The sequence below is a fragment of the Periplaneta americana genome, chromosome 3 (assembly GCF_040183065.1).
Source record: "Periplaneta americana isolate PAMFEO1 chromosome 3, P.americana_PAMFEO1_priV1, whole genome shotgun sequence".
Lineage (NCBI taxonomy): Eukaryota > Metazoa > Arthropoda > Insecta > Blattodea > Blattidae > Periplaneta > Periplaneta americana.
The window spans coordinates 27,992,532-28,019,583 of NC_091119.1; the positions used below are offsets into that span (position 1 = coordinate 27,992,532).

A 27,052-nucleotide genomic window follows, 5' to 3' on the forward strand; every position below is an offset into this window, starting at 1 on the left:
GTAACTTCATCCCTCTTAGGCCCAAATATTTTCCTAAGAACTTTATTTCTGAAATACCCTTAATCTCTGTTCCTCTCTCAGAGTGAGAGTCCAAGTTTCACAGCCATACAGAACAACCGGTAATATAACTGTTTTATAAATTCTAACTTTCAGATTTTTTGAGAGCAGACTAGATGACAAAAGCTTCTCAACCGAATAATAACAAGCATTTCCCATATTTATTCTGCGTTTAATTTCCTCCTGAGTGTTATTTATATTTGTTACTGTTGCCCCAAGATATTTGAATTTTTCTACCTCTTCCAAGGATAAATCTCCAATTTTTATATTTCCATTTCGTACATAATTTTGGTCACGAGACATAATCATATACTTTGTCTTTTCGGGGTTTACTTCCAAACCTATCGCTTTACTTGCTCCAAGTAAAATTTCCGTGTTTTCCCTAATCGTTTGTGGATTTTCTCCTAACATATTCACGTCATCTGCATAGACAAGAAGCTGATGTAACCCATTCAATTCCAAACCCTGTCTGTTATCCTGGACTTTCCTAATGGCATATTCTAAAGCGAAGTTAAAAAGTAAAGGTGATAGTGCATCTCCTTGCTTTAGCCCGCAGTGAATTGGAAAAGCATCAGATAAAAACTGGTCTATACGGACTCTGCTGTACGTTTCACTGAGACACATTTTAATTAATCGAACTTGGGAATACCAAATTCAATAACAATATATTAATATTGTATATACCTCTGCCACCGGGTGCTTGCCCACTTGCAGTGTAAATAAATACATACATACATACATACATACATACATACATACATACATACATACATACATACATACATACATACATACACACATACATACATATCATATAATACTTCCCTCTTAACTGAGTCATATGCCTTTTTGAAATGTATGAATAACTGATGTACTGTACCCTTATACTCCCATTTTTCTCCAATATCTGTCGAATACAAAAAAATCTGATCCATAGTCGATCTACTACACCTAAAACCACACTGACGATCTCGAATAATTTCATCTACGTACGGAGTTAATCTTCTCAAAAGAATATTGGACAACATTTTGTACGACGACAACAGAAGCGATATTCCTCGAAAGTTACCAGAGTTAGTCTTGTCCCCCTTCTTAAAAATAGGTACAATTATGGACTCCTTCCATTGTTCTGGTACAATACTACTAGTACTACTACTACTACTACTACTACTAATAATAATAAATAAAAATATATGAAATAATACATTTACTGCTATATTTAAACACAGTACTTAATATGTAAGTTATTTGTAGAAGTTTACAAACATAAAATTTAGTTTGTCAAATAGAAGAATTTACGGTACTCGTTCTCAGGCCTAGGCCTAACACTTTATTGGGGTCACCATTTACAAATGACAATTATTTTTAAGTAAATAATGCCACTTTTTCTTAAGAACTCTTGAAATCAAGATGGATTAATATGATATATATATATATATATATCCACTATGAGAATAAAAAATGTAATTTATTTTTTCTCTATGAGGAAAAACAGATTTCATTTTTAATTTCATTATTTAGAATATAAATTAAAATTTCTGATTTAACTTACCTTAAGCATAATTTTAGTTGTATCCATTAAAAAACTCTTCTTTTCATCCCTGATTAATTTTGCTTTGGGAAATGATTTTCCAAGAGCAAGTTGTCTCTTCCTCGTTTCAGTGCCGTTAACAGACTTTTCTCTGTTTCTTCTACCGACTTCAGGTATTATGTCTTTGTCCTAAATCGCTGTTAATCGATCCTATTATTACAACATTTAAAAGAAATGAAATCCGCCGCTAATATAAAGCCTTCCTTAGAATAGCGCGTCATTTAATGGAAATTGGAACGTCAGTACATCCCTTCTTCACAAGCACAACTCACGGTTTGATATGAAAGAAAAAGAAAAGAAGAATCATCGACTTGCTTCAACATGCGGCACCTACTGACAAGACGATTCTGAGGTGGTATCTTAAAAACTCACCGTACTAGCACTGATCCTCGGGGTGATCAAGTAGCACAAATATGATATTATGATATTAGCCGTACCCGTGCGCTCCGCTGCACCCGTTAGAAATAAATATAAAGTACTAATTACATAATTAAAATAGGACATTTGATCCGGGGAACATTCGTGTTTGATAGAAGGATAAATCGTTTATTATGGTACTTAATTTAAATTGTATTAAAAAATTAAAATGCGATCATTTTGATCCAGAGACCACTCATTTGGTCATAAAAATTATTTTAGGAAATACAGGAAAAAATGCCTATCAAGTTTTCTGTGCATAAGAAGTTATTTTAATCTTACATGTCCTCGATTCACTCAGAAGTTACTGTAATAACATTATAGCATTATGTCCATCTAGAGAAACTACACTTTCCAATGGTGAATTAATAATTAATTATACAAATCGGTTAATTTGGCTTCCGATATTACTTCATACAAACACAGAAACATTCTCTGTAGGCTACCGTATGTTTCATAGCTTTCGATTGTTGTTGTCCAAGCCCCCTTATAGACGAAGTCATTTGTTTTTTATTTCATTACACCGCCTTAGATGGTGTTGTTATTGTAATTTTCAAACTCATTTATATCATTAAATATCAGTCCTATAAAAATTTTGCATAGAATAAAACTTATCGGAAATTACTTGTAAAGAACCTTTTGTTATATATTATGTTTCATGAAAATTAATAATAAGGGAGATATTTCGATTTATTTAATTCAAGCCCACTTATAACTCCCCTTTCAAATAAAATATTTTGAATGCCATATAGCCTAAATTCTAAGTTATAACGAAGTTAATTTATATTCCAATTTTCATATAAATCGGTTCAGCCATTATCGCGTGAAAAGGTAACAAACATCCAGACAGACAGACATACAAACAAAAATTTCAAAAAATCGATTTTCGGTTTCAGGGCGGTTAATTATATATGTTAGGACCAATTATTTTTGGAAAATCGAAAATTACCAGAAAAATTTCGGCTACAGATTTATTATTAGTATAGATTGTGTGTAACTTAATGATTATTATAATGACACAATTTTAATTTGAACTGTTGAAATCAAGTTGTGACCAGAAGACATACTCTAGCCTTACATATTGGACTTCACAAAGCACTGTACATTGAAATATTAACAGATGTTAAATTGATTTTATTTTGTAGGCTGAAGAAGAATCCCTGGTGCAATAGCCGTTCTTCAACCTCTGAAATGTTTAACGCGACACTCACACATAAGAAATAATATAAAAACATTGAAAAAAATCTTCATTGATTGATTGTGCATAGATTCCATACACTGTTCAGTTAATTGTTTGTAGCTCTCCGTTCAAGTCCCAACCAGAATCCTCCATCAACTGTCATGTTGAAACCCTTCTTGGTGATCTCTATTGGTATGGGTGTCTTGGACACTACTTTGAAGCTGAAGCGAGAAAGGATGTGTACCATTGCAATTTTCGTTTCCATCAATGCAAACCTGCTACCTGTAACATTGATATTAAACATTAAGTACATAGAAATAAGAAATAAATTACAAGTCAGCCAAAAGAGTCCATGTAAAAAAACAATTAAAGATGTTGCTTATTTCAGATCCATGTCCATGTAGAAATTCAATATGTTTAGGAACAATGTTTATCAAAATATTGGTACCAGTTTCATGTATCTGAGGCTCATTGAAAGTTACACGCACGCTTGGTTGGCCTAGGCTCTCTTATAGCTGATATACCACGGATTCAGTATTTTTAAGTACCTTAAAATGTTCATGAAAACAACTTACCAATGCAAATACGTGGACCTGACCCAAACGGAAAGTATGTGAACGGCTTAATGTTGTGTTTATTCTCATCGCTAAATCTTTCAGGGTCAAATCGTTCAGGATCCGGGAAGTACTCAGGATCGCGATGAAGTCCGTACACTGGAATCCAGATACCGTCCCCAGCTTTGATTTCAAGTGGGGGATCAGCAGGGAGGGTGTAAGGTTTCACACAGCTTCGATCCATTCCCACTCCAGGAGGATACAGTCTCATAGTCTCTGTGAAAAGAATTTAACATTGACAATTTAGAGTGCAGAAGTAGAGACTTCATACTTCATGAAAGAGAACTAAAATTGTGGTTTTTGAAGAAGATGATTCAATAAGAATAATAATGATTTACAGCCAATCCAGTTGTCACGGATGTTACATTTTTACTATTTTAAAACACATGAATGAATGAATAATAGCCATGATGTCCCATGTTGGGCACAGGCCTCCTGTGTTGGGGTTAGAACCCCCTCAACAGGGATGGCTCAAGTGTACTCGCTTGGTGAACCAATCCAGGCGAGCTTGTCGTGTATACTACTGTTGTGACATGGTTAATAACCCTGTTAAACTTTAATTAGTCGCAGCACTCTGTTCTTTTTTCATTTTTTGCACTCTATACATAATACCAACACCAGCACTTTGACAAACCCTGATTGCTATTTACACTATTTAACTGACACTTTCTCAACACTGACTTTACTATTTACAAAACTTATCTCACACTTTCACTAATACTGACTTTACTATTTACAATATCTTAACACTGATTACGTTATCTATTTACGATGACCTTCCCTAGTTCTTTCCACAAAACTCTGTTCTTTGCTGTCCTCGACCATTGTTTCCTTGCCTCTTTGGTAAACATGTCAGATCATCTATACTCACATCTATATACACATATTGAATATGAAATGACTTTTATCAACTTTTATTATTAGAACCAATTTAGAAGATCAGTATCATTTTACAGAAGAAAAAGTTGTTTCAATAAAATTTATTATTATTGCAGAAAATAAAGCAAAGGTTCCGTCACGGATGTTACAAGATTTGTGAACTCACTTCACATCTTATTGACAAAAAGTGTGAAGCACATATCTCTACCCCAAGCAAAAAGAGAATCATTCTCATAATGTCCATGTGAAAGCTATGCAAATCTCATGTCATCCAATTAGTTCACAAAAACATAATCGGTAAATATTTTATAGCTGTATCTTCCATGTCACGGATGTTACACACATTTTGCACGGATGTTACAGATGAGTTAATGTCCTTAATTTTGGAATTTCAAAATAACTGTGACATTTCTTAAATCAAAATATTCACTTGAACTATAAGGTGTTTAATTGTGATTAACCCAAACTACTTATAATAAATGGCAGAAAGACTATAGTGCAGAGAAAAATCCTTGATCCTGGAACTCTGGAATTAACAGTGCAGGCTCTCAAAATACACTGAACGCCAAAAAAAAACACGGAGCACTTTGAAATATTTAGTACAAACTAAATCAATTTTATATTAATAATCACTTATGGTAAAAAATTTTTATCTGCTGCAATTTATAACTTCTATAATACCGGTACAAAACTTTAACCTAAACTTTAATAGCGATGTCTATTACGTAAAAACATTAAAAATTTGTTTCTTCACAGAAAATGTTAAATTGAAGATCTAGAAAAAAATGAAGAACGCAAAATTTACGAGTACATTGTTGCGTTTTCCATTTGATATAAGGCAGCCATTTTGTGTTTTTATCAAATATGCCTCTAGGCATTGTTGTTGCACGTGACTCCCAAACAGTCCTAATAGTGACCCGAAAGGACTGTTGCGTTTCGCCGACCTGCGCCGGACTGTGCTGCTTTCAGATGCATGATTAATATCAACCAAGTCATTCAAACCTGAAAAGAAGCCTACAGATATAGACAAACTACTGAAAAGTTAATTTGTCGTCTTCTGAAACGTACCGTTAATATAAATACAAAGAAAACTATTTCTCGTCAGCATAACATCCATTAAATGCCAACCGTTATTATAAATTACTTACATTTTTCTTTTCATCATAGTAATATAAATTTAATACAAACCCCTCAAACTTTCAGCTTCATAAATAAAAAGAAATCTGTCCCACAGAAGTTAAATAACAAATAAATATTCCGAAGAATGAAAAACATTTTTTTACACTTTACAGATCTTCATGAGGCTTTTAATTGTTGATAAGGATAAAGTTAAATTGGAATATTTCCATATAATAGTTGTTACTATTCATTATTATCAACGTTCTTTCAACATATTTCCTCCTCTCCTCTCCTCTCCTCTCCTCTCCTCTCCTCTCCTCTCCTCTCCTCTCCTCTCCTCTCCTCTCCTCTCCTCTCCTATTTTTTTTAACTAGTCACAAGTTACGAAATACTATTTTGTTGAGTCAGATACACTTTGCAAGAATATGAAATGTATCATATTTTATGAAATTCTGTAGTGCAATAAATTGTTAAACTGTGTTTCTTTAATCAAGAATTATCTGCCGTTATTTCTTGAGTTAGACACACTATGCACAAAAATGAAATATATATTATTTATATTATTTTATGATATTCTATAGTTCAATAAATTGTAAAACTATGTTTCTTTAATCAAGAATTTTCTGCCGTAGATTTTTTGAAGTGACTAAATAGCCGATGAACTTAGATTTCAACCTAATACTGTTTCATCTTAACCAGGGTAGACTGGCTTCCATGAATGCAAGTCACTCTACAATATGAGCACACAGGCAGGTTTTCTAGGATCCCGCCTGGACTGGGCTTATAAAACCAGGGCTGAAAGGGCCAGTCTTAAATTTTAACTTGCTCTGCAGCTGCACAGGAAGCCAAGCCTGACGGCAGGCAGTTACGGGCGTGAGTCTTGTCTGATTTGCCAGTGTCTAATGCCAACATCCCTTTCAACGATATTTCAAAATGTTTCTTGAAAAAAGTTATTTTGAGTGAAAGTAGGAGATACTTTTCTTTTGATACGTGGCGAATGTACCTTGTAATTCGGTGCGTTGAATTGTGAAGAAATGTATTTTATGTAAGTAATGTATATTTTTTTTCTTTTCTACTCACACACAAATGATTATTTTATATTGTTAAAACTTGTACAGTACAATATAAATTGAACATGTAATGTAAGGACCTTTAGGGAGGTCGAGACGTAGATGGGAAGATAATATTAAAATGGATTTGAGGGAGGTGGGATATGATGATACTGAATGGATTAATCCTGCTCAGGATAGGGACTAATGGCAGACTTATATGAGGGCGGCAATGAACCTCCGGGTTCCTTAAAAGCCAGTTAAGTAAGTAATGTAAGGAAATTATTTTTTGTATTAGAAATGCAATGTATACAGGTTGTTTCCGAGGTGGTGTCACAAACTTTCAGGGATGATGGCGAAGGGCACATGTATCAATTTGAGGTCAGGAACCATGTCCGGAAATGACTGAGTCGAAAGTTATAAGCAAAAATTGTTGTGTGGAAATGAAATTGTAATTTGGGACCACGTGCCCTCCTTCCCTTAATTTTTGGAACAGTCGTGGAAAAATGGTATGGGCCGGATGTCTCCTACGTGGGTACTTGCTGCCCGATACAATCTGTGAGCTTGTCTACTGTTCCCATAGGCTCATGCAAGTGTCCAAGTGTACAAGTTGCAGTGTCCAGTCGATCAGTCCTAGTGAAATGGAGGAGTGCACGAGAGCGGAATAAGCAGACTTGATTTTCGAATACGGATGAGCCAATGGGAACACTAGACAAGCTCACAGATTGTATCGGGCAGCAAGTACCCACGTAGGAGACATCCGGCCCATACCATTTTTCCACGACTGTTCCAAAAGTTTAGGGAAGGAGGGCACGTGGTGCCAAATTACAATTCCATTTCCACACAACAATGTTTGCTTATAACTTTCGACTCAGTCATTTCCGGACCATGGTTCCTTATCCCAAATTGATACATGTGCCCTTCGCCATCATCCCTGGAAGTTTGTAACACCACCTCGGAAACACCCTGTATATTATCTTTGTAAACGTGAACATTCATTTTGTGTCCTGCTGTGACTGAATGTTTACATGTTGAGGCAAGGAGTAACTGCACTCTCAATCTCCCATTCCCTTCGATCTACACAACACAGTGGTCCGTGCGCTCGTAACTTAAGGCGTTTCAGTACCTTGGGCCGCAGTCCTTTCATGACCTAGCTTGTTAGCGGCGTTCTAACGCTCGTATAGAATGGATATTGTGGGGTTGAGCAGTTCTTCTGCAAGCGTCATACTCACCTGATAGAACCATGTCTAAATACTTCATACTGTTGAGTGCTTCATACGTGATGCTGCCCCCACATTCCTTCAAAGTTGAGTCAATTTCCTTAAGAAGTTTTTCTTGAATTTCTGGATGCACTGCCAACTGATGGGATGCAAAACATAAAAGTGTGGATGTTGTGTCGAATCCTCCAAGAAAAAAAAGGAATGCTTGTGCTGCGATATCATCGTCTGTAAGAACTGTGGAAATAGAATTTTAAAATTTGTTATGGAAGCATATTATTTTTTACAAAATAAGTAATGGCTTTCTTAAAAGTTATACTCATTACTAGAGCCCGAATATTTTGTAAAATGCCTTTTTTACTGGGTGGAAGTAAATCATTATTTTCATAGACATGAATGTGATTTGGGATAAATCAAAGTGATGGAGTCATTTTTATTCTACCTATTTTGCATTTTTAAGGTGTTTCTCACGAATTCAATAATGCCTTTTTTGTCATTTTAAAGCAATATCTCTTGTTTACTTACAATTTTATAATTTATTGTAATGTAATGCATACGAAATTTAAATATATGAAACAATGAAACACTTTACTAACATTAGTAAATAAAAGTACAGTGAAACCTCTCCTTACGGACACCCCCAAGATACGGACACTCTTCATATTTTATGTCCCAACTCAAAAATATAGAAATAATGATAAATTCAACTTTGTTTACGGACACTCTCAGACACAGGCACGGGCGCTGGTTGACAGTTCTAAAGTTTGCTTTACCTCCTGACTACGGACAGAACTTGGATCTCAAGATCTAATGTGTTACAAAAATGGAAAATTTACTTTTGAGGACTGTGCAGAAATTCCTTAACATGAAAGAAGACAGTACCGTTAGTTGGAAGCGGGTGAAATTCCTTAACATGAAAGAAGACAAGGGTCTCGCAGGCTATCACTAGCCCAGCAGGCTATTATAAAACTTGTTAGCTGGAAGCGAATGGATAAACAAAGTCATAAAATTTTATTTAAATCGAGAAGGGATATATTCATTCATTCGTTCATAGTGCTGCAAACCCAGCATTTTCCATTCTTTCCTATTTTCTGCCTTTCTCTTTCTCTCCGCATATGAAGGGATATATAATGCATGTTATAAATTGCTTTTAGATTGGGAAGCCTCCCTCACAATAAAGGACACCTCCCAGATGCGGAAAGATTGTTACGTGCCTTCGATGTCCGTAAATGAGAGGTTTCACTGTAATTTATTTCGGTGCTTAATCTGCTAATAATCGTGCTTTAATACTATTGATGTAATGTGAATAATGATCGACAAAAATTTGTCATGTCTTCACAATACTAATAATCAACTTTATAATTTTAAATATTAAGCCCGTTCTCATAGAAATTGTCACGTAGCATTTTCAATTGTTTGCTTTTCATATTTTCAAATCTTACTGTTATAATTTTGTGCTACACGTGTTTATTATTGTAGGAGAAAGAAATTTGAGTGAGGAACAGTCAGTTATTGTCAGGTGACAGAAGGTATAAGATCGGTTAGCTAGAATGCCTAAATTCAGCAAACCTTTGAAAAGTAAACTTCATGCTTACGTTAGTGAATTTTGTTCCCATGTGTTTTCAACTGTTAGGACAGTTTTGGTATGTAAGGTTTGTGAAGAGACAGTTAATCACGAAAAAAGAGTACTATTTTATAAGTCAGTATGTGTCAACTACGAAGTAAAAATGTAAGCTATGTTGATATAATTTACATTTATTGCTAAAATATATTATGCCTTTTTCAAAATTTATTGAGCCTCATTTTTACGTTTTTATTACCTTTTTTGCGTGCCTATTTTAAGTGTTATAAATGCATAAACATCCGGGCTTTACTCATTACTAAGGTTCGGATAATGTATTTGTATCAGGATAATCTGTAAAGCATAGGGCCTTGACTTCGTTCAGTAAACACTACCCCCTTCCACTAGCTAAAACTCTACCGAATTTAGTTCGCAAGAGGCCCCAATAGAACGGTCACAACTGGTTGCTTAGAGACAAATAAAAATATTTGTATGACTTCAGCAGAAAGATCGATACCCAAAGAGAACATCTACTTGGAAGAATATTATTTTGATACTTAGTTCTATTACACCAAACTCACTTTGTTGTAATGCAGAATACCAAACATTTATGAGCATGGGCAAAGCCGTGTCTGTGGTTCAAGTGGAAGGCGCGGGTTCGATACGCGGCCAGATCGTGATGGAATTTGTGATGGACAAAGCAGACATTTCAGATGTTTTTTCGGGTTACTCCCGTTTCCCTCTATCATTCCACCACCTTATTTCTCTATCATCTTCAATACTAAACATAGACAGGGAGTAGTAATGCTTATTTAGGAAGGGGCTTGGGGCTCCCGGCCACAGGGGCTTATTATACTACTCGTGTGCGGACGGGACCTGAGGGGCTGATCAAGAAAGGCTAGGAATCTGGGCTCCTGGGGGTTATCACGTTCACCTGTCAGCATCGGATTCACAAATGCCATCTGGGATATCATGCGTGAACATATAATGAGTTAGGGGAGAGTCGGGTAGTATCGGACATCGGGTAATATCGGACAGTGAGTTTCTTTCATCTACCACACGATGATAGTACCTGATTGACATGGTTACGTTTCTGTGATGTCGCATAGAGAAACGTAACCATGTCATTCAGGTGCTACCATATGGTGGTAGATGAAAGAAACGCACTGTCCGATATTACCCGATGTCCGATACTACCCGACTCTTCCCTATAACTGCAGGCTTCGAGACTTGGAACCCGATACAATATGTTTACTGTGCATGTACTATAGATTGTTTACTCGCTGCAGGTATGTTGCTATTTAGAGTAGAGTACGGTAGTATGGGGAAACACGTATGTACATTCTGAAACTAAATATGCATTACACAATGACAATGTCAAAAGAATGTGAAAAACATTTATTCTCCTGACTTTTATAAGCATTTGTGTTCAATTATACAGTGTTATTGGTTGAAATAAACATGTAGCAATTTTAATTTCTTCATTTATCCTATTGGCCGTCTTTTGGAAGTGCAGTTTCAATACCGAATTGCAATGTACTACAAGATACATTTTCAGTGTCTCAAACGTAAATCTTTTTCGCTTATCTGCCAAACATAGTTTGTACTGTGAAAAGCTGCATGACGTGATAGGAGCAAAACGAAAAAAAACCTAACATAATTTCAGTCTCTAAGCGACAATCCTTTATTCTCGGGTGACTTTATGTCCATTAATTTGCTGTTTATGTTAAACAATGTTCAATATCCGTTATTTTTCCACTTACGTTTTACACGTTCAGTATTTATTTATTTATTATTTTGCCAATAATCGTAACATAAAATATAAAATATACAGAGAAACTTTAGCTCGCCCCTGAAAGAGTAGAACTCGTGCTCAGGGACGGATTCCTGAATTGAAATTAATAATTATACAATACAATTATAATTAATAATTATACAATACAATTTGCAATTATAGTACATAAATTTACAATTTTTCAATTTTTATAAAATCCATACATAACTTTTTAAATTTAATACTAGAACTATTAGAATTGACAAGATTAGGATATTTAAATATAAATTTGTTATATATTCTTGGGCCTAAATTACTACTATGATTAAATACTGTAACAGTGTTGCATTTTGGCTCAAACAATCTTAAAGAATTCATACCTTTTGTTTCATAACTATGAGAATACAATTCAAAATTATTTCGATTTTTATGTATCAATTTTATTAATACAATATAATAAATTTGTCTTACGTTAAGTACATTAAAGTCTAGAAACAAATTTTGAGATGGAAAATCAATAGGTTTATGAAGACATATTTTAATTATTTTCTTTTGTAACCGGTGCACTTAATGTCTCATTAGTTCTCTGTGTTATTTCCTCAACTAATTTGAGGGCTTCCGGCATCACTTGCTCTGACTTTTCTAACAGTGTAATAGTTTCAGACACAGTTTGAAAATAGGTTTGTATGAAAACCAAATTATTCGTCAGAACCTTCAAATCCAGAGCGTTTTTCTTGCTTTGCGTATTTGTTGACATTCATTCTACAGTACCCCCACCCACTGTACGCTTTACCACTATACTCAGTACGCCGTTATGCGGATTTCCCACTGAACTGCTCAATTGGGTCCGAAGTCTCGAAGCATAGTTATAAGGTACAGCTTACCGGCCTTGTCATTATTATCTGGAGATTTGTCATCTTGCAGGGTTCCCTTCTTGGCTTGCATCAACAGTTGAATTAAATCAGGCCGTATAATTCCTTCTCGCTCTCGTGTAGACATGGTGTCCATTATCAGTGATCTGAAGAAACTGGTCACTGCATTCGGTATAAGTGGGATGCGTAACATCTGTGAAAGGCAAGATCATGTATTTATTTTTTTAGTAGGTTATTTTACGACGCTTTATCAACATCTTAGGTTATTTACCATCTGAATGAGATGAAGGTGATAATTCCGGTGAAATGAGTCCGGGGTCCAACACCGAAAGTTACCCAGCATTTGCTCATATTGGGTTGAGGGAAAACCCCGCAAAATACCTCAACCAGGTAACTTGTCCCGACTGGGAATCGAACCAAGATCATGTATTGAATTCAAAGTAGCTTTTATCATATCTTTCATCACAGTTTTAATAATCAATCCACGACAGTTCTATGTATGTTGCACCTGTAAGTGCAGTAATGGTTATTGCATTAATACTAAAGAACAAATAAAAAAAAACGTATCTGGGTTAGAGATTGGACAGGAAGAAAAGATACAAAAGAAATCCATCAAACTTTGTTCAGAGAACTTCAGTGTGAAGAAGTAAAATCCTATGCTAAGTAATTAAGAATGGATGACGAAACACTTCATGTGACTCTTAATACGATATTAAAAGTTTTGTGGTTTTTTACAAAGCATGTGTACTTAATGTCCGCCATTTTATTTCTTCTTAGTCACAGATTTTATCAAAGGTATGATGATGACCATAACTTTCGTCACAGCCAGATGTGATCAAAGATGCTATATTGCACTGTAAAAGATTTCATCGTATATATTTATCAAATATCTTGGAGCAACAGTAATTAACAAATATAAATAACACTCGGGAGGAAATTAAACGCGGAATAAATATGGGAAATGCCTGTTATTATTCGGTTGAGAAGCTTTTGTCATCTAATCTGCTGTCAAAAAATCTGAAAGTTAGAATTTACAAAACAGTTATATTACCGGTTGTTCTGTATGGCTGTGAAACTTGGACTCTCACTATGAGAGAGGAACAGAGATTAAGGGTGTTTGAGACTAAGGTTCTTAGGAAAATATTTGGGGCTAAGCGGGATGAAGTTACAGGAGAATGGAGAAAGTTACACAATGCAGAGTTGCACGCATTCTATTCTTCACCTAACATAATTAGGAACATTAAATTCAGACGTTTGAGATGGGCAGGGCATATACTGTAGCACGTATGGGCGAATCCATAGATGCAGGTATAGAGTGTTAGTTGGGAGACCGGAGGGAAGAAGACCTTTGGAGAGGCCGAGACGTAGATGGGAAGATAATAATAAAATTGATTTGAGGGAGGTGGGATATGATGATAGAGACTGGATTAATCTTGCTCAGGATAGGGATCATTGGCGGGCTTATGTGAGGGCGGCAATGAACCTCCGGGTTTCTTAAAAGCCAGTAAGTAAGTCTATAAGTATATCTATGAAACCTCTGCGACACAGAAATTTGATAGTGTAATATAGGGTTGAGGTAGAACGACTATAGTTAATTGAAGGGTTCAGAACCATAGTGGACCAAGCGCCATTTACTAAAACAAGGTTAAAGTGAAGTTATTACCAAATTCAATGGAAACATATAGCAAGTAATACAAAGTATACACATTAAAAGTAAATGGTATCTCAAGGTTCATTAAACTATGGTATTCACTTAACTTTCTCCGTTTTTAATAAATGGCGCTTGGCCCGCTATGGCTCTGAGCCCTTCAATTTCTTACACGAACAAGGGCAAGGATTTCTTAAAATCCTGTATGTTGCTGGTTGATATTCACACTCACCTTCATCATTTTAGGGCTAAGGCCATAGCCAAACCAGACAAGTGCACGAGTACCACTAAAATTAGCGGCTTCTTTCCCCAACAAGTAAAAGTCATTTGACGGCTTCTTCAGTGAATCCACAGTAACTCCAAACGCAGTAGTGGCAATTACGTCATTTGTGAACCTCGTGAACAAGTCCTTCATTTCAACCACCAGATTGTCCCCTTCTGTACAAAAAATGATGACACTTCAGACAATGAAATTGTAGTAATAATATGGTAACTTATACAAATATTTATGTACCGGTATTACTCATTATGTTTTAAAATTTTATGACAACCCGAGACGAGAAAATGCCCCATCATCGTTATAGATTTGTGTGGAAATTGCAGTAAAAACAAAATAAGCCTATACCAGATTTAACTGAACTTGAATCTGAGTTGTATACAGGGGCGGCTCGTCCATAAGAGCTGCGGATCTGCAGCACTCTCTGCTTTGACAGGAAAATAAAAATAATATTTATTTTAATTTGTAGAAGAATTGTTACAGCTTTTATTGGTAAATTTATTTATATTTCATCTGGCCGGGAATATGTACTATTGTCTTATGCATAATCTTTTTGCGCGTCGACGGTATTGGAATTGACATTGCATTCAAAGTCGTCCTGGGATCTGCAGGGTGGGACAGCTCGTAAGAGAGTGTGTCTTGCTTGGTCGAGGGGTAGAGAGGTGAGGGGAAGCAGAGGGAAACTGCCGCTGTTTAAAACCCATATTTCGCTGCAGTGGCTTGCAGAGCCAGGCTACAAGGGAAGATCTTTCCTCCACTCCCACACCGCTATTGTAATGTTGCGTCAAATGGATTCTCTATTCCCTTGAAACTTAATAACAAAATTTTTATTTTCTTTTCACATACTTATTGTTGTAGAATCTTATCGAGTTAATATAACGAAATTAATATTCTCTTTTGCCTTATTATTGCGTATATATCCAGCCTCCAGCATAACCTAATATTTGCCTTAACTCAAAATGATTGCACGAGTAGAATCCTTTTGATATAGCACGTAAAATACGGAAGAGACTTCTTTTCCAGTTTCAGAAAATTGTTGACCATCAGTAAATCTGAGTATTGCTTTGGTGTGACGTCTTAATACCGTAACTTAACCAGTACAAATTTGCAAGCATGAGTGTGTGTGAATTACAGAATATTAATTTTATTTTTCTAACTTTCCCTTGTGGAGAAGATTGATGTAATGAAGTGAAATTAAAGGGTCGTCCGTTACCCGATTTAAATCTTACTCAAGCTTCATCCAGCCGAAATAGTTCATATATGTAAGGAAGTGTAACAGTGAAATTTACGCTAAGCATTTGTGGTTACGTGAATGTGAACAAAAAAAAAATCTGTATTTTGTTTTCCTTGCCTCCTCTTCGGTGGTGATGCCGCATGGACTAGGAGTGGTGTGACACATTTAGGACATTTGCCCCTAAAAAGCAAAATGCACGAATCTTCGCAGTCTCACCTGAAAAAATGTTGTTTCATTGGCTATGTTAGGCAAAACTAATATTGCTGTGCAATTAAGTGAAACGAACAACAAACATTCTCAAACATAATCAAGAAGTGAGAAGAAATCGTGAAATTATTTTTAAAAAAATATTGATTGTATCAAATTTTGTGGCCAATATGTACTTCCCCTTAGGGGACATGATGAAAAAACGATTCGAAGAATCCTGGCGTATTTCGTGGATTGCTACAGTTCGCGAGTAATCTAAATGAGCCTCTCAAAAATCATTTGGAACATGCCACTGTTGAAAGGTAATTCTAAGACAATTCAGAATGCACTGGTAGATTGCAAGTTGAGTGTCTGCCGATCTGAAATTCAGACTGAAATCGATGGTATTAGTTTTTTTTTTAGCGATTAGCAAATGATGCCACAGACATCTCCCAACTAAGTCGGGAATTTTTGGTTTTTCGATATGTAGTGCATTTATTTTTGTCCTATACTTATTAGTAATGCTATCAAGAAGTGAAATTTGTATGTACCAAAATCTACTGCAGCTCTCTCAATCCACAAGTTCACGAGCTGCCACTGGTTGCATGCAATATTGTTCGTATCCACTAAGTTTTTACAATCTTTTTGAAACACCCTCTATGACAGCCATTCATTAGTGTAAAACAACTCTTCTGATAATCAACACACAAAGAGAGTAAAGAACATTATTTGCCTTTCTCTATCTGGCAGACTTTGTCTGGAGTGTAACCCAGGCAACAGTTCTCTAAGAAGTCAACAAGCTGCTTGCCACATTCTGTCACCAGCACAAACATCATCTTCATCTTGCTGGACGTGAAGGCAGGACTCAGCGTGGATCTCATGTCTTTCCATTGATGACCTGAAAGTAATACAAACACATTATGAAAGAGTGTTTTATGAGTTAGACGTTAGTTCTCAAATAAGTTTCAAATGTTACAACTTAAAGTTTTCGGAAATTCTTCGTTCTCACACACTGTTTCGCAAGTGATCATATTAGTTGCTACACGCGATGTATGCTAGTCAAGGATGTTTATTTTGACGTCAGTGTCAATCACTTAGAAGTAATCAATTGGCATAATACCTCCACACTGAAAATCTAACTTTCTTACACTAAAACAATATAATATAAACAAAGCTCACATATGAACTGCTCAGATGACTTTTTCAGTAAACTTTTGGCTATTAAACATCCAAGACAAATCTTATATGTCTTTTCACATGCGATTAAAACCTGGGTTTGCAATTGAGAAGAAACAGACTCAGCACTAAACAGGAAACCTGTCCACCGTTGTGGCTGAGGAGTTAACGAGTTTAACTCCGGACCCAGTTGGCCCGGGTTCGAACCCCGGTCGGGACGATTTACCTGGGTGAGGTTTTTTCGGTTTTTTTTTTCTTTACTCCTATGGATGAATATCAGGTAACTTTAACAGGCGATTGGAACCCCATTCATCTTTGCCACTTCCTTTCCTCCCATATCATCCTTTCATTCATCATCCCGTTACTTGTTCTGGTTTTCAGATCGCTTAACAGGCGGCCCTCCGAAGCTGCTGGCTCTGTCGACGGCCTCTGTGGATTGTATTCAAGTGATGATGGATAACTTCTGCAATGGAACCCGGGGCAGACCTTCTCGGGGGAGGACTTCCGCCCCGAACCGTTAAGGGAGCCTTTGGGTGGGGGGGTTGCCGAAGCTGGAGAGGTACATGGACTCTGTTGGCGGTAGGGACCGGTCGTTAAGGGGGTCAAGTGGTTAGGTCGGTGAGCGTAGAGGATCGTTGGGCACGCAACTCATCCCAGGTGTGTACAAAAGATCTCAGGTCGTAGTGCGTGGGAAATTCCCTCCCTCCCAACAAAGAAAAAAAAAAGAAGAAAAGGTAAAGAAAAAACTGTTTGTACTCCTGAAAATGTTGAGACTGTTAGAGTTGCTTTAGTGAGTAGTCCGGCGCTTTCAGTCAGGAAACATTAACATAAGCCGCTCTATACTTCGTTGCATAATGTCTGACAGGAGATGTAAACATTGCCGGCAGAGGAGGAGGGAAATATTATTGTTATTCAACCAATGGCAGAGGGACAATATTTTGCATATATAATTTCTCATTATTATACAAGGCACAGTAATGGAGGAAAAAAGTTGAGTATTTCCAAAATTTTACTGCTGTAAGATGTGCCTAACCCCTTAAATCATCAACTTTCAAGATTATAGAGCACAGCAAAGGGCAAGGTCGTCCGCCTACACACTATTAAACACATAAAAATTAGAGTTTGAATCCCCATGCTTCCTTGACCTCAAGACTGAATACAATACAAAGAGCATAATAAAATTTGAAACGATGGTTAAACAAGAATAGACTTGCCTTATTGCACCTGTTGTGTCAGAAGAATATTGCATACTAACCCTGAAGATTGAAAATTCCTTTCCCCCACAAGGGATCTGAGTCTTCTGTGATGATAGCCCGATGATCTGTGAAGTAGTCGAAGTCTTTCACAGTGACGGTTTTGATGAGCTCAGGATCTCTAAGCATTACTATAGGATTGCTGAATTCGAACATCCCGCCATATGCGTGTCCCTTCAACTCGTTGTACTGTTGCAGAGTACAGTCTGGGAAAGACAGTTTTCTGAACAGCATGGGTCCCAATGTACCGATGAATGCAGTTGGTTTAAGGAATGCCACATTCCTTTTCTCAAAGTAATCGAAGTTTCGAGTACCATAAAAATATAATGCAGTCATTAATCCAAGAACGACAAGAATCCATGCCGAGTACGACCATAATATTTCCGTGATATCCATTTCTTCTTCTCTGAAAAAAAAAAAAAAGAAAAAGAGTATTTTGTATAATTATAAGAACTGTACTATTTCAAACATTGACAATTATTTTAACAAGTGGCATGATCAGTGAATATTTTAATAATAATAATAATCATCATCATCATCATTATTTATTTATTTATTTATTTATTTATTTATTTATTTATTTAATATGGCAGAGCTAAGGCCAGTAGGACTTCTCTTCCGCCTAGCTAGACTCTAATTCTAATTGAATATAATTGGTTACATAGTTATTACTAGACTTCGTTAAATTGCCACACGCAGCATGCAGTCAGGTTGCCGACGTACGGTAGTATAGAGGAGTGAGCGACCTTCCGGTTTTGTAGTATAAGCAGTTCATGTTAAGAGATGTGACCGGTCCAAATTGATTCTAATTTTAAAATCGTGTCCAAAAGCATCACCCTGTTAGAATCGTCTAAACTACAACTCTCAGAACCCTTTAATATAGTGGATAAAGTATCACAAACCGTTATCAAAAATAACAATTCACTAATTTCGGAAAAAGTGAAATGTAAGTCGAGAAACATTATTACTAAAAATTCTGTCTATTCACAACTTCGTATTATAAATGATGTACTATCAGATCACGACAAGACGTCTGAAGTTGGTGTACTAAAAAGTAGTGACTTTCCGTTCTTCAAATATGCACGTATTACAACGTGTGATGTTGAACGTATGTTTCCCAATATGAAAACTGTTTAAGTGACCAACGGAGGAGGTTACTTTGCAGTCGCTCAAAATGTACGTAACTCTTCACTGCAATGCACATATTCAAGAATGATGTGAGTATCTTACATTACATTTTAAGAGTTAATATATTTCGCTATAAAATAATTGTATATTTACATGTTTAGACTTTTCCTAATTCAATGACCATTCATTATATTTCTTGAATGCAGGATACAGGTTTTATTGTAACCGCAGTATACTGCTCAGTGTTTACATCAGAGGCATAATCTATCCTTTGCACGCCCCTTTCTCATACAGTCTATACCGCGTGCGCAGTTAACCTTGCGATCCTCGTGGCAATTCCACGAAGACTAGTTATTACATTAATATCTAGACCAGGCCTGCACAAACAGCGCTCAACGAGCGCGCGCGCTCCTTCGGAGCGGGAGAGCGGTGTTTACCGCTCGCCGAAACGGAGAGGAGGATACGTCAGAATGACATAGACTTGAATAGGTAGAGGAGAGTGTGTAAGGCCTATTCTCAGTAACTATTTCACGTTGCTTAGCTACTGCTACAGTACAGTATGGAAGAATCTAAAAGACGGAACATATCATTTAACATGTAACGATTTACAGCTCGAACTTATTGATCTTCAATGTGACCTAAGGGTAAAGATCGTTTGAATAATACTACTAGCCTAGTTGAGTTTTACAAGACTAAACATTAGCAATAATAACCACGACTACACAGGCTGGCTGTGAAAAAGATTGCTATGTTTGGCTCAACATTTATATTTGTGAGCAACTGCTTTCTATAATCAACTTTAATAAAGGCAGACATCGAACATCTGTAACTGATGTTTCATTATGATCAGTAGGCTACTGTTCCTTTCAGCTGCCAACAGCATAAAACCTGGTTTTGATGTACTGACAAATAAAAATATTGTACATTTAATTAACTATAGAATTTTTATTACTTGTGTAAAATAAATATTTCTTTATTAATTAATAATAGTCCGAGATAGTTTTGCAAACACTGAACGGGAACTCATTTCATGAACACGGGTAGTAGTACTTCCTTTTGTGTATATTTTGTACGAGATCACCCCTTCTTCCAGTCCACCCTTATACAGAGCGCAGCTAATATATGCATTCCGCTCATGAGCTGTGAGCCGGCTCGGAGAGCGCAAACCTTGTGCAGGCCTGATCTAGACCATAAAACAACATGAAAGTAAATAATGAAAGTTGGATAAGTAATGTTAGTGTGACAATAATAAACATTGGTAAGGAATAGTGATGATAATAATAATAATAATAATAATAATAATAGTAATAATAATAATAATAATAATGAGATAATTTAAATATTTATTCTGTGATATATATATATATATATATATATATATATATATAACCATTAAACATTGAGAAACCTGAAACAGCTATTATTGTTAACAAGAATTGTTAGAAAAATATTTGGTTAGTCTATCCTTAAATTGGTTTGATATCTGACAGTCCCTGACTTTACTCGGTAGGGAATTCCAAAGCCGAGGAACAGCCACACTGATAGAAGATGAATATGAGGATGTTCGGTGGGAGGCAATGGATAATATTGAGGAGTGTTGTGATCGTGTGTCTAGGTTATGATGGGTGGATAAATTTTGAAAACGAGACGCAAGATAGACAGGAGTAGAGAAATGCAATATGTGAAAGAGAAGGGAAAGACAGTGGATTTTCCTAGGATCTTCTAAACGGAGCCAGGACAACATTTCGAGGGATGGTGTTACGTGATCAGCCCGGCGAATATTGCAGACGAAACGCACGCACAAATTATGAACACGTTGTAGTCTCTCCGCTTAGATCAGTAAGCAATATCACAGTAATTTTAGGTAAAGAATGTTGTGTGAGCCTGACTGAAAGTTGTAATATTTTCTTCTTAACTACTTTTTCTGTCTATAACATACATGGGCACAATTTTCGGTTACGTGAGGCACTCGATTTGAAATAGTTTGTTTACTAGGAGAGGTGATTGCAGAGTAGGATGGGAAATATAAACTGCTGTGACCTGCGTCACCTTATCGTAATCGCTAAGGCGGTCAGTGGCGAACTATTAGGAAAGCGCTTGGTTAACGTGAGAGACTCGAAAACTTTTATTCAATTTGGCAAATTAATTCGGCAGCTTTAATCATAAACCTCTTTACTATTTCTCCATCATTGAATTGATTTAAATCACAGGCGAGAAATTGCGTAACTAGCCAATAATATTCCATCACGTTGTCTACGTTTATTTTCTTGAATATTCTGGCGTTTCTCAAGATTACTTAATAGATTTGCACGTTCTCGACCTAAAATAATTTCAGAAAATCATATTTCGTTTTCTACGCACATTTGATATTTTTTTTATAAATTTGTTTTGGAAATAATACGTACAAACAACATTTAATTCCTCGTACCTTTTAATGCACCGTGTTTAAGGTATAATGTCGTATTTAGTATACTATGCAAGATCATAAATTTTCTTCGGAATAGTACGAAAAATAACATTTAATTTGTTTTACCTTCTAATTCAGCATGTTCTTTATGACATAAGGAGTAATGTCGTTGTATATTAAATTTATTAATGCCTAATAGGATTTTCGAGCATAACATACTTCGTATGTTCTCCCCTTCTAAACAGCAAAAAGCTCTTCCTCCCATTTCTCATGAAATAATCGTTTTCTAACGCGTACACACTGCTTTGTAATGCCATTATGTCACCACTGATATTGCTTATGAAACTGATATAGAACCTGCCCACGCCTAGGAGCTACGTGAGCGAGGAACGGGGACTGTGAGCATGATGTCGCTCAGAGCGATAAGCTCTATGAAGGTTAGTGAGACACTAATTCTCAAGTGAGGCACGATGCCCATCTATGGTCTATAATAAGCAATAGATTAGAATTTCTATACATTTGAAATTAATAAAATACAGTAAAACGGAAAGACTTGATGGGAGTGACTTATACTGTTCATATGGAGAGGGTGAGAATGAATATAACCGTCACTTCTCTACCTACTTCCTTTACAATTTATGACTCCTTAGACGGTGACGTCACTATCTCCGCGTTTTCTAGTAACCAAGTTGTTTGTCTCTATCATGTTCTGTTAAATATTGCTCATCGTTACTGCAAACTGCTATTAATTTAGAAACCTCTTCATGCCAAAAGGTAACGGTATGGTGCGCGGTTTCATCAACTGGAATAATCGGCCCATTCTTTTTTGAGAATGAGGCCGGAAATGCAGTGACTATTAATTCAGTGTGATATGTTGAAATGATACAGAACTTTTTTACACCACAACACATTGTTTCAACAGGACGGAGCAACAAGCCACACCGCAAGAATTTCGATGGATGCTGTGAATGCTTTGTTCCCGGGCCGCGTCATTTCTTGGAAAGGGGATATCGCTTGGCCTCCTAGGTCACCTGATTTAACGGCATGTGATTTCTTCATATGGGAACACCTCAAAACGAACGCGTTTGGGGGCAATCCACCCAGAACAATTCCAGCTCTAAAACAACGTATACGAGACGAGGTCGTTGCCATAGAGTACCTGTCAATATGCTGAGAGGAGTTATGCAACAGTTCGTGGCCAGATTACGTTTGCTAGTAAAATTCATGTTCCTGGAATAATAAGTTAATTAAGTAGTAAAATATCGCTGCAATCGAAAAGTATTGGGAATAAATTTGAATAAGGAACAAAAAAAAAAAAAGTTTCCTTTCTGGGCAGGATTCCAACCACGAAAGTCTTAGTTACCAGTCTGTCGTGCTCTGGAGTGAACAAGGCTCTGAAATCAGCTACAAGGGTCGGTCCGGTTTTTTTGCCATTACTGTACATACATACATGTATGTATGCATGATGCATGCATGCATATATACATACAAAAATACATACATACATACATACATACATACATACATTGTGTAAGTTTAGCTTACAACATACTGCGCGTGTGCAGTAAACAAGAGCCCCTGTATATATGCTACTTGTGGACAGTTGTGCGAAATTGTTGCCTAAATACAGGTGGACTCCCTTCAACACTCGCTCCATATTTTAATTCCGCATCTGTACATATTGTATTATATTACTTTTATTCGAATAAAGACCTTTTAGATAATATTTGCGATTTCCTTAAATGGCCAATATTTTATTTAGCTTTCCTGGTAGGGCTATATTTATCCAAGATAATATATTTTGTCGCTCTAGTTCTTTTTAGTTAATTATTTAACGCGCTTTATGAACTACGAGGTTATTTAGCGTCGATGAGGTTGGTGATAGCAAGATGGAATTTGGCGAGATGAGGCTGAGGATTCGCCATAGATTACCTGGCATTTACCGTACGGTTGGGGAAAACCTCGGAAAAACCCAACCAGGTAATCAGCCCAAGCGGAGATCGAACCCGCACCCGAGCGCACATTCAGGCCGGCAAGTAAGCGTTTTAACCGACTGAGCCACGCCGGTGGCTTTGTCGCTCTACTTCCAATAATAATTTTAGGAAGAGATGATAACAGATGAATTTGTAATCGTTCTTTGTTATAGCAAAAGTATTCTTCTATTCCTTTTGGGCATGTTGGACTATCGTATCATTATTTTTTTTTTCGGAAACAATTATATGATACAAATTTTGACTAAGTACAGATTTATAAAGTGTATTTTTTTTCCTCCTTCATAACAAAATTCGTGAATACTTCGCAAGCCCTACGGTTAAAAAATGCCTCCCCCTATATTCTGCCGCTCCGGGGCAACTGCCCCTGTCTTCACCATTGATAAATATGGGCCTGGATCTGGTACTCTTCTCGTTTCAACAAAGACTTTCTCAAGTATTGTAAATATGCATACTAATGGATGTAAACATAACTGTCACAGTGGCGTGCGGTAGCGTGACGTGAAGGGAAGCAGTGCCTGTATGTATGCCATTGCTCGACTGAGCTTCGATGCGTGTTGCCTACATACAGTGTTTCCATGGAATTGCTTCTCAGAAAATGTCGTCATCACACGCCGCTGATAACTGATGATTAAACAGTAAGACTGTTTTAAAATGTTTTTGTTGAAAATGACCTGTCATCAACGATTACAACAAGAGCTCTTCATTCTACAAAGGGGTGACGTAATACGTGACGCAATAAACATGTCCGAAACGTTACTAATTATTCAAGGCAGGTCTGGACACCGAACTGGCCCTACTCAATTATTCATTGAGAAACATTATTATGTCATACGCTTTTTATGTTTCATTGTTTACTTTCAGAGATGATTAAGTTTGAAGGTCACATAGCATAGGCGAGAACTCCCTTTCATCTTTCGGATTCTCACACTATCCAAGGCCCCACGATTCTTACTTAGCAAACGGATGTAGGTATTCTTTGTTTTTGCCATCCACATCACGGGCTGAATCAAAGCGTATTCAATTACAGTACTGAGATACAAGTCACAAAATCGAATTTATAAGCTGATTTCATATTATAGTCCTAATAAATTGGTAAAGTGAATGGAGTTGTTATGAAGGCGAAAAAACTAAGCTTCCAGTAGATCAGGTATGCTCATTCTCTGACTCCCGATTACGTTCTGTAATCACAACCTTCCAATGTAGAGCGTGCTGTTCCTCGTTCGAAGCTCGACGGATGACTGCGGAAGGCAGTTCAAGTACTTAGTAAACGCACGAACAGTACGGGACAATGACACAGTCAAAACCTTCTGTAAGCAAACGATCATTCCGTACAGTGTGGGAGGAAGACTATTAATTGTTTTGCGTTCGCAAAAGTGTTTACTATGTTGTAAGGTACTGTCAGGAATACTACTGAGTAACATAAAACGACATTATACGCTCTGCCATCCAGAACATGCCGAAGTGACAGGGAAGCTGTTTTCAGTAATATGTATTCATATACCAACGTTATTATTATTATTATTATTATTATTATTATTATTATTATTATTAGTAGTAGTAGTAGTAGTAGTAGTATTGTTATTACTATTGTTAGGTCTATTACTATTATTAGTATTAGTAGTAGTAGTAGTAGTAGTATTGTTATTACTATTGTTAGGTTTATTACAATTATTATTATTATTATTATTATTATTATTATTGTTATTATTATTATTATTATTATTATTATTATTATTATTATTATTATTATTATTATATTCCAACAGAAATACATGTTATGATGAAATAATTTTTCAGAGGCACTACAGTTTCAAGAATTGAAAGCACTTAATGAAAGACCAAACATTGAAGAGAGTCGAAGAATTTACTGTAGAGTCTATGTTTAGGAGCAAGTTATGTAGTGTGTTGGGAATTAGCTAAGGCACTAAAACTCTTCACGGATGGTGAACTTGTAAAGAGATGTATGGTACCTGAACAAAATATAGTTAATTATATCTCTGTACTGGAACAACTCAAATCTGAATTCACAGAACATAGATTTAGTGATCTTAGACGTATGGAAAGTGATATTAATCTTTTTGTTAATCCTTTTATAGTAAATTTAATACAGTCCGTGAGAGTGCAGTTCCAGGACGAGTTAATTGATTTACAAAGTAACGTAGAATTCAGAACTAAATGCAGAGAATATGACTTTACAAGCGTAGAAGTATTAACAAATTAACAAAACGAAATATCCCAAGATGAGCTTATTCTCTGCCACTATGTTAGCTACCTTCGCCTCGACATACGTGTGCGAAGAATAATTTTAGAGAATGAAAGTTGCTAAATCCAAACATAGATTCCGATTAACAGAGGAGCATCTTCTAATCAGCTGCGCATTGCAGTAAATTCGTTGGAAATAGATTTCCGATTACTTGCAGAAAAGAATCCACATGTTGAACAGACCGCAATGTATGGTGGAATATGAAAACAACATTATCTATGATATATCATAACTATATTAAATATAATACACAATGTAATAACTGAATATTACAGTGTATATTCTTTCCTATTTCAAATGCAGTTTATTATCCGTATTTGTAAGAGTATGAGAGCCATGACACGGGCGGTGCTGCAATGTAGTTGCGGAGCCCAGTCCCTACGCTTTGTGTGTTATGCAGTGCAGCATCATCCGTGTAATCGGCGCTTTTACAATTTTGAGCTTACCTGCAGTAGATGGTTTGCTGATGATGATGCTTATTACTAGGGAAAGGAAGTTCATGCATTTGCATATTTGTTCTCTATTGAACAAGGAAGTGAAATAAGTGCGGGTAATAGAAGGGTAAGTATCGAGAGTGTAAATCGCACTAGGAGAGCGAAACCAGAAGATAATAGTAATATGCGTTACAAGAGCGGTATGTTGATGTTTTCATGTTCGAGGAAAAGACTGAAAAATCGAAACGTAGTTGAGCTTTTTTAATTTCCGAGAACATGAAAACAAACATACCGCTCGTGTATCGTACATTATTTTGTGCGAAGATCGTTTATTACATACCTGAAAGACGAATTTCTAATTAGTTGCAATGAAAACTCCATCTTGGTTTCTGTTCAATGACGGCAACTTTTAAAAACTAAAATATCTATCTTCAACATTGTTGCTATAAAATGTTTTCTGTGTTTACTATATTCCAGCAGGCCGTGATATACGTCTGTCTTTTTTTCCCCCAGCCTATAAATGCGAACTTAAAACAAACGGTAAGGTTATGTAATGATTTATTTTTCATTTTAATATTTTAACGATATTATTTATATAACATATTGCAGTAATAACATCGGCATCTGGAATCTTGTTGATTTTTTCACGGCTTCCTTAATGTTACTTGCATTACAAATGCAGTAACTTTTGTGGTGTTGTAGAGTTTACTTAATTTTTGCAA

At 36.2% G+C, this 27,052-nt stretch overlaps 1 protein-coding gene across 2 annotated transcripts in view; it reads right to left on the reverse strand.

The window, feature by feature from the left end:
* Positions 1-3,022: 3,022 nt before the first annotated feature.
* LOC138695882 (cytochrome P450 9e2-like) overlaps positions 3,023-27,052 on the reverse strand; it is a 42,630-nt gene continuing 18,600 nt past the window's right edge. The window contains exons 2-8 of one of the 2 annotated variants that reach the window (XM_069820222.1): positions 18,107-18,510; positions 16,409-16,573; positions 14,211-14,416; positions 12,343-12,523; positions 8,139-8,360; positions 3,821-4,075; positions 3,023-3,527 (exon numbers count right to left, since the gene is read on the reverse strand). In XM_069820222.1, the coding sequence (XP_069676323.1) occupies positions 3,352-3,527; positions 3,821-4,075; positions 8,139-8,360; positions 12,343-12,523; positions 14,211-14,416; positions 16,409-16,573; positions 18,107-18,500 (1,599 nt within the window). In that variant the 5' untranslated portion in view covers positions 18,501-18,510 and the 3' untranslated portion in view covers positions 3,023-3,351. The remainder of the gene's footprint in view (positions 3,528-3,820; positions 4,076-8,138; positions 8,361-12,342; positions 12,524-14,210; positions 14,417-16,408; positions 16,574-18,106; positions 18,511-27,052) is intronic. The other variant, XM_069820223.1, reaches the window with a different exon arrangement.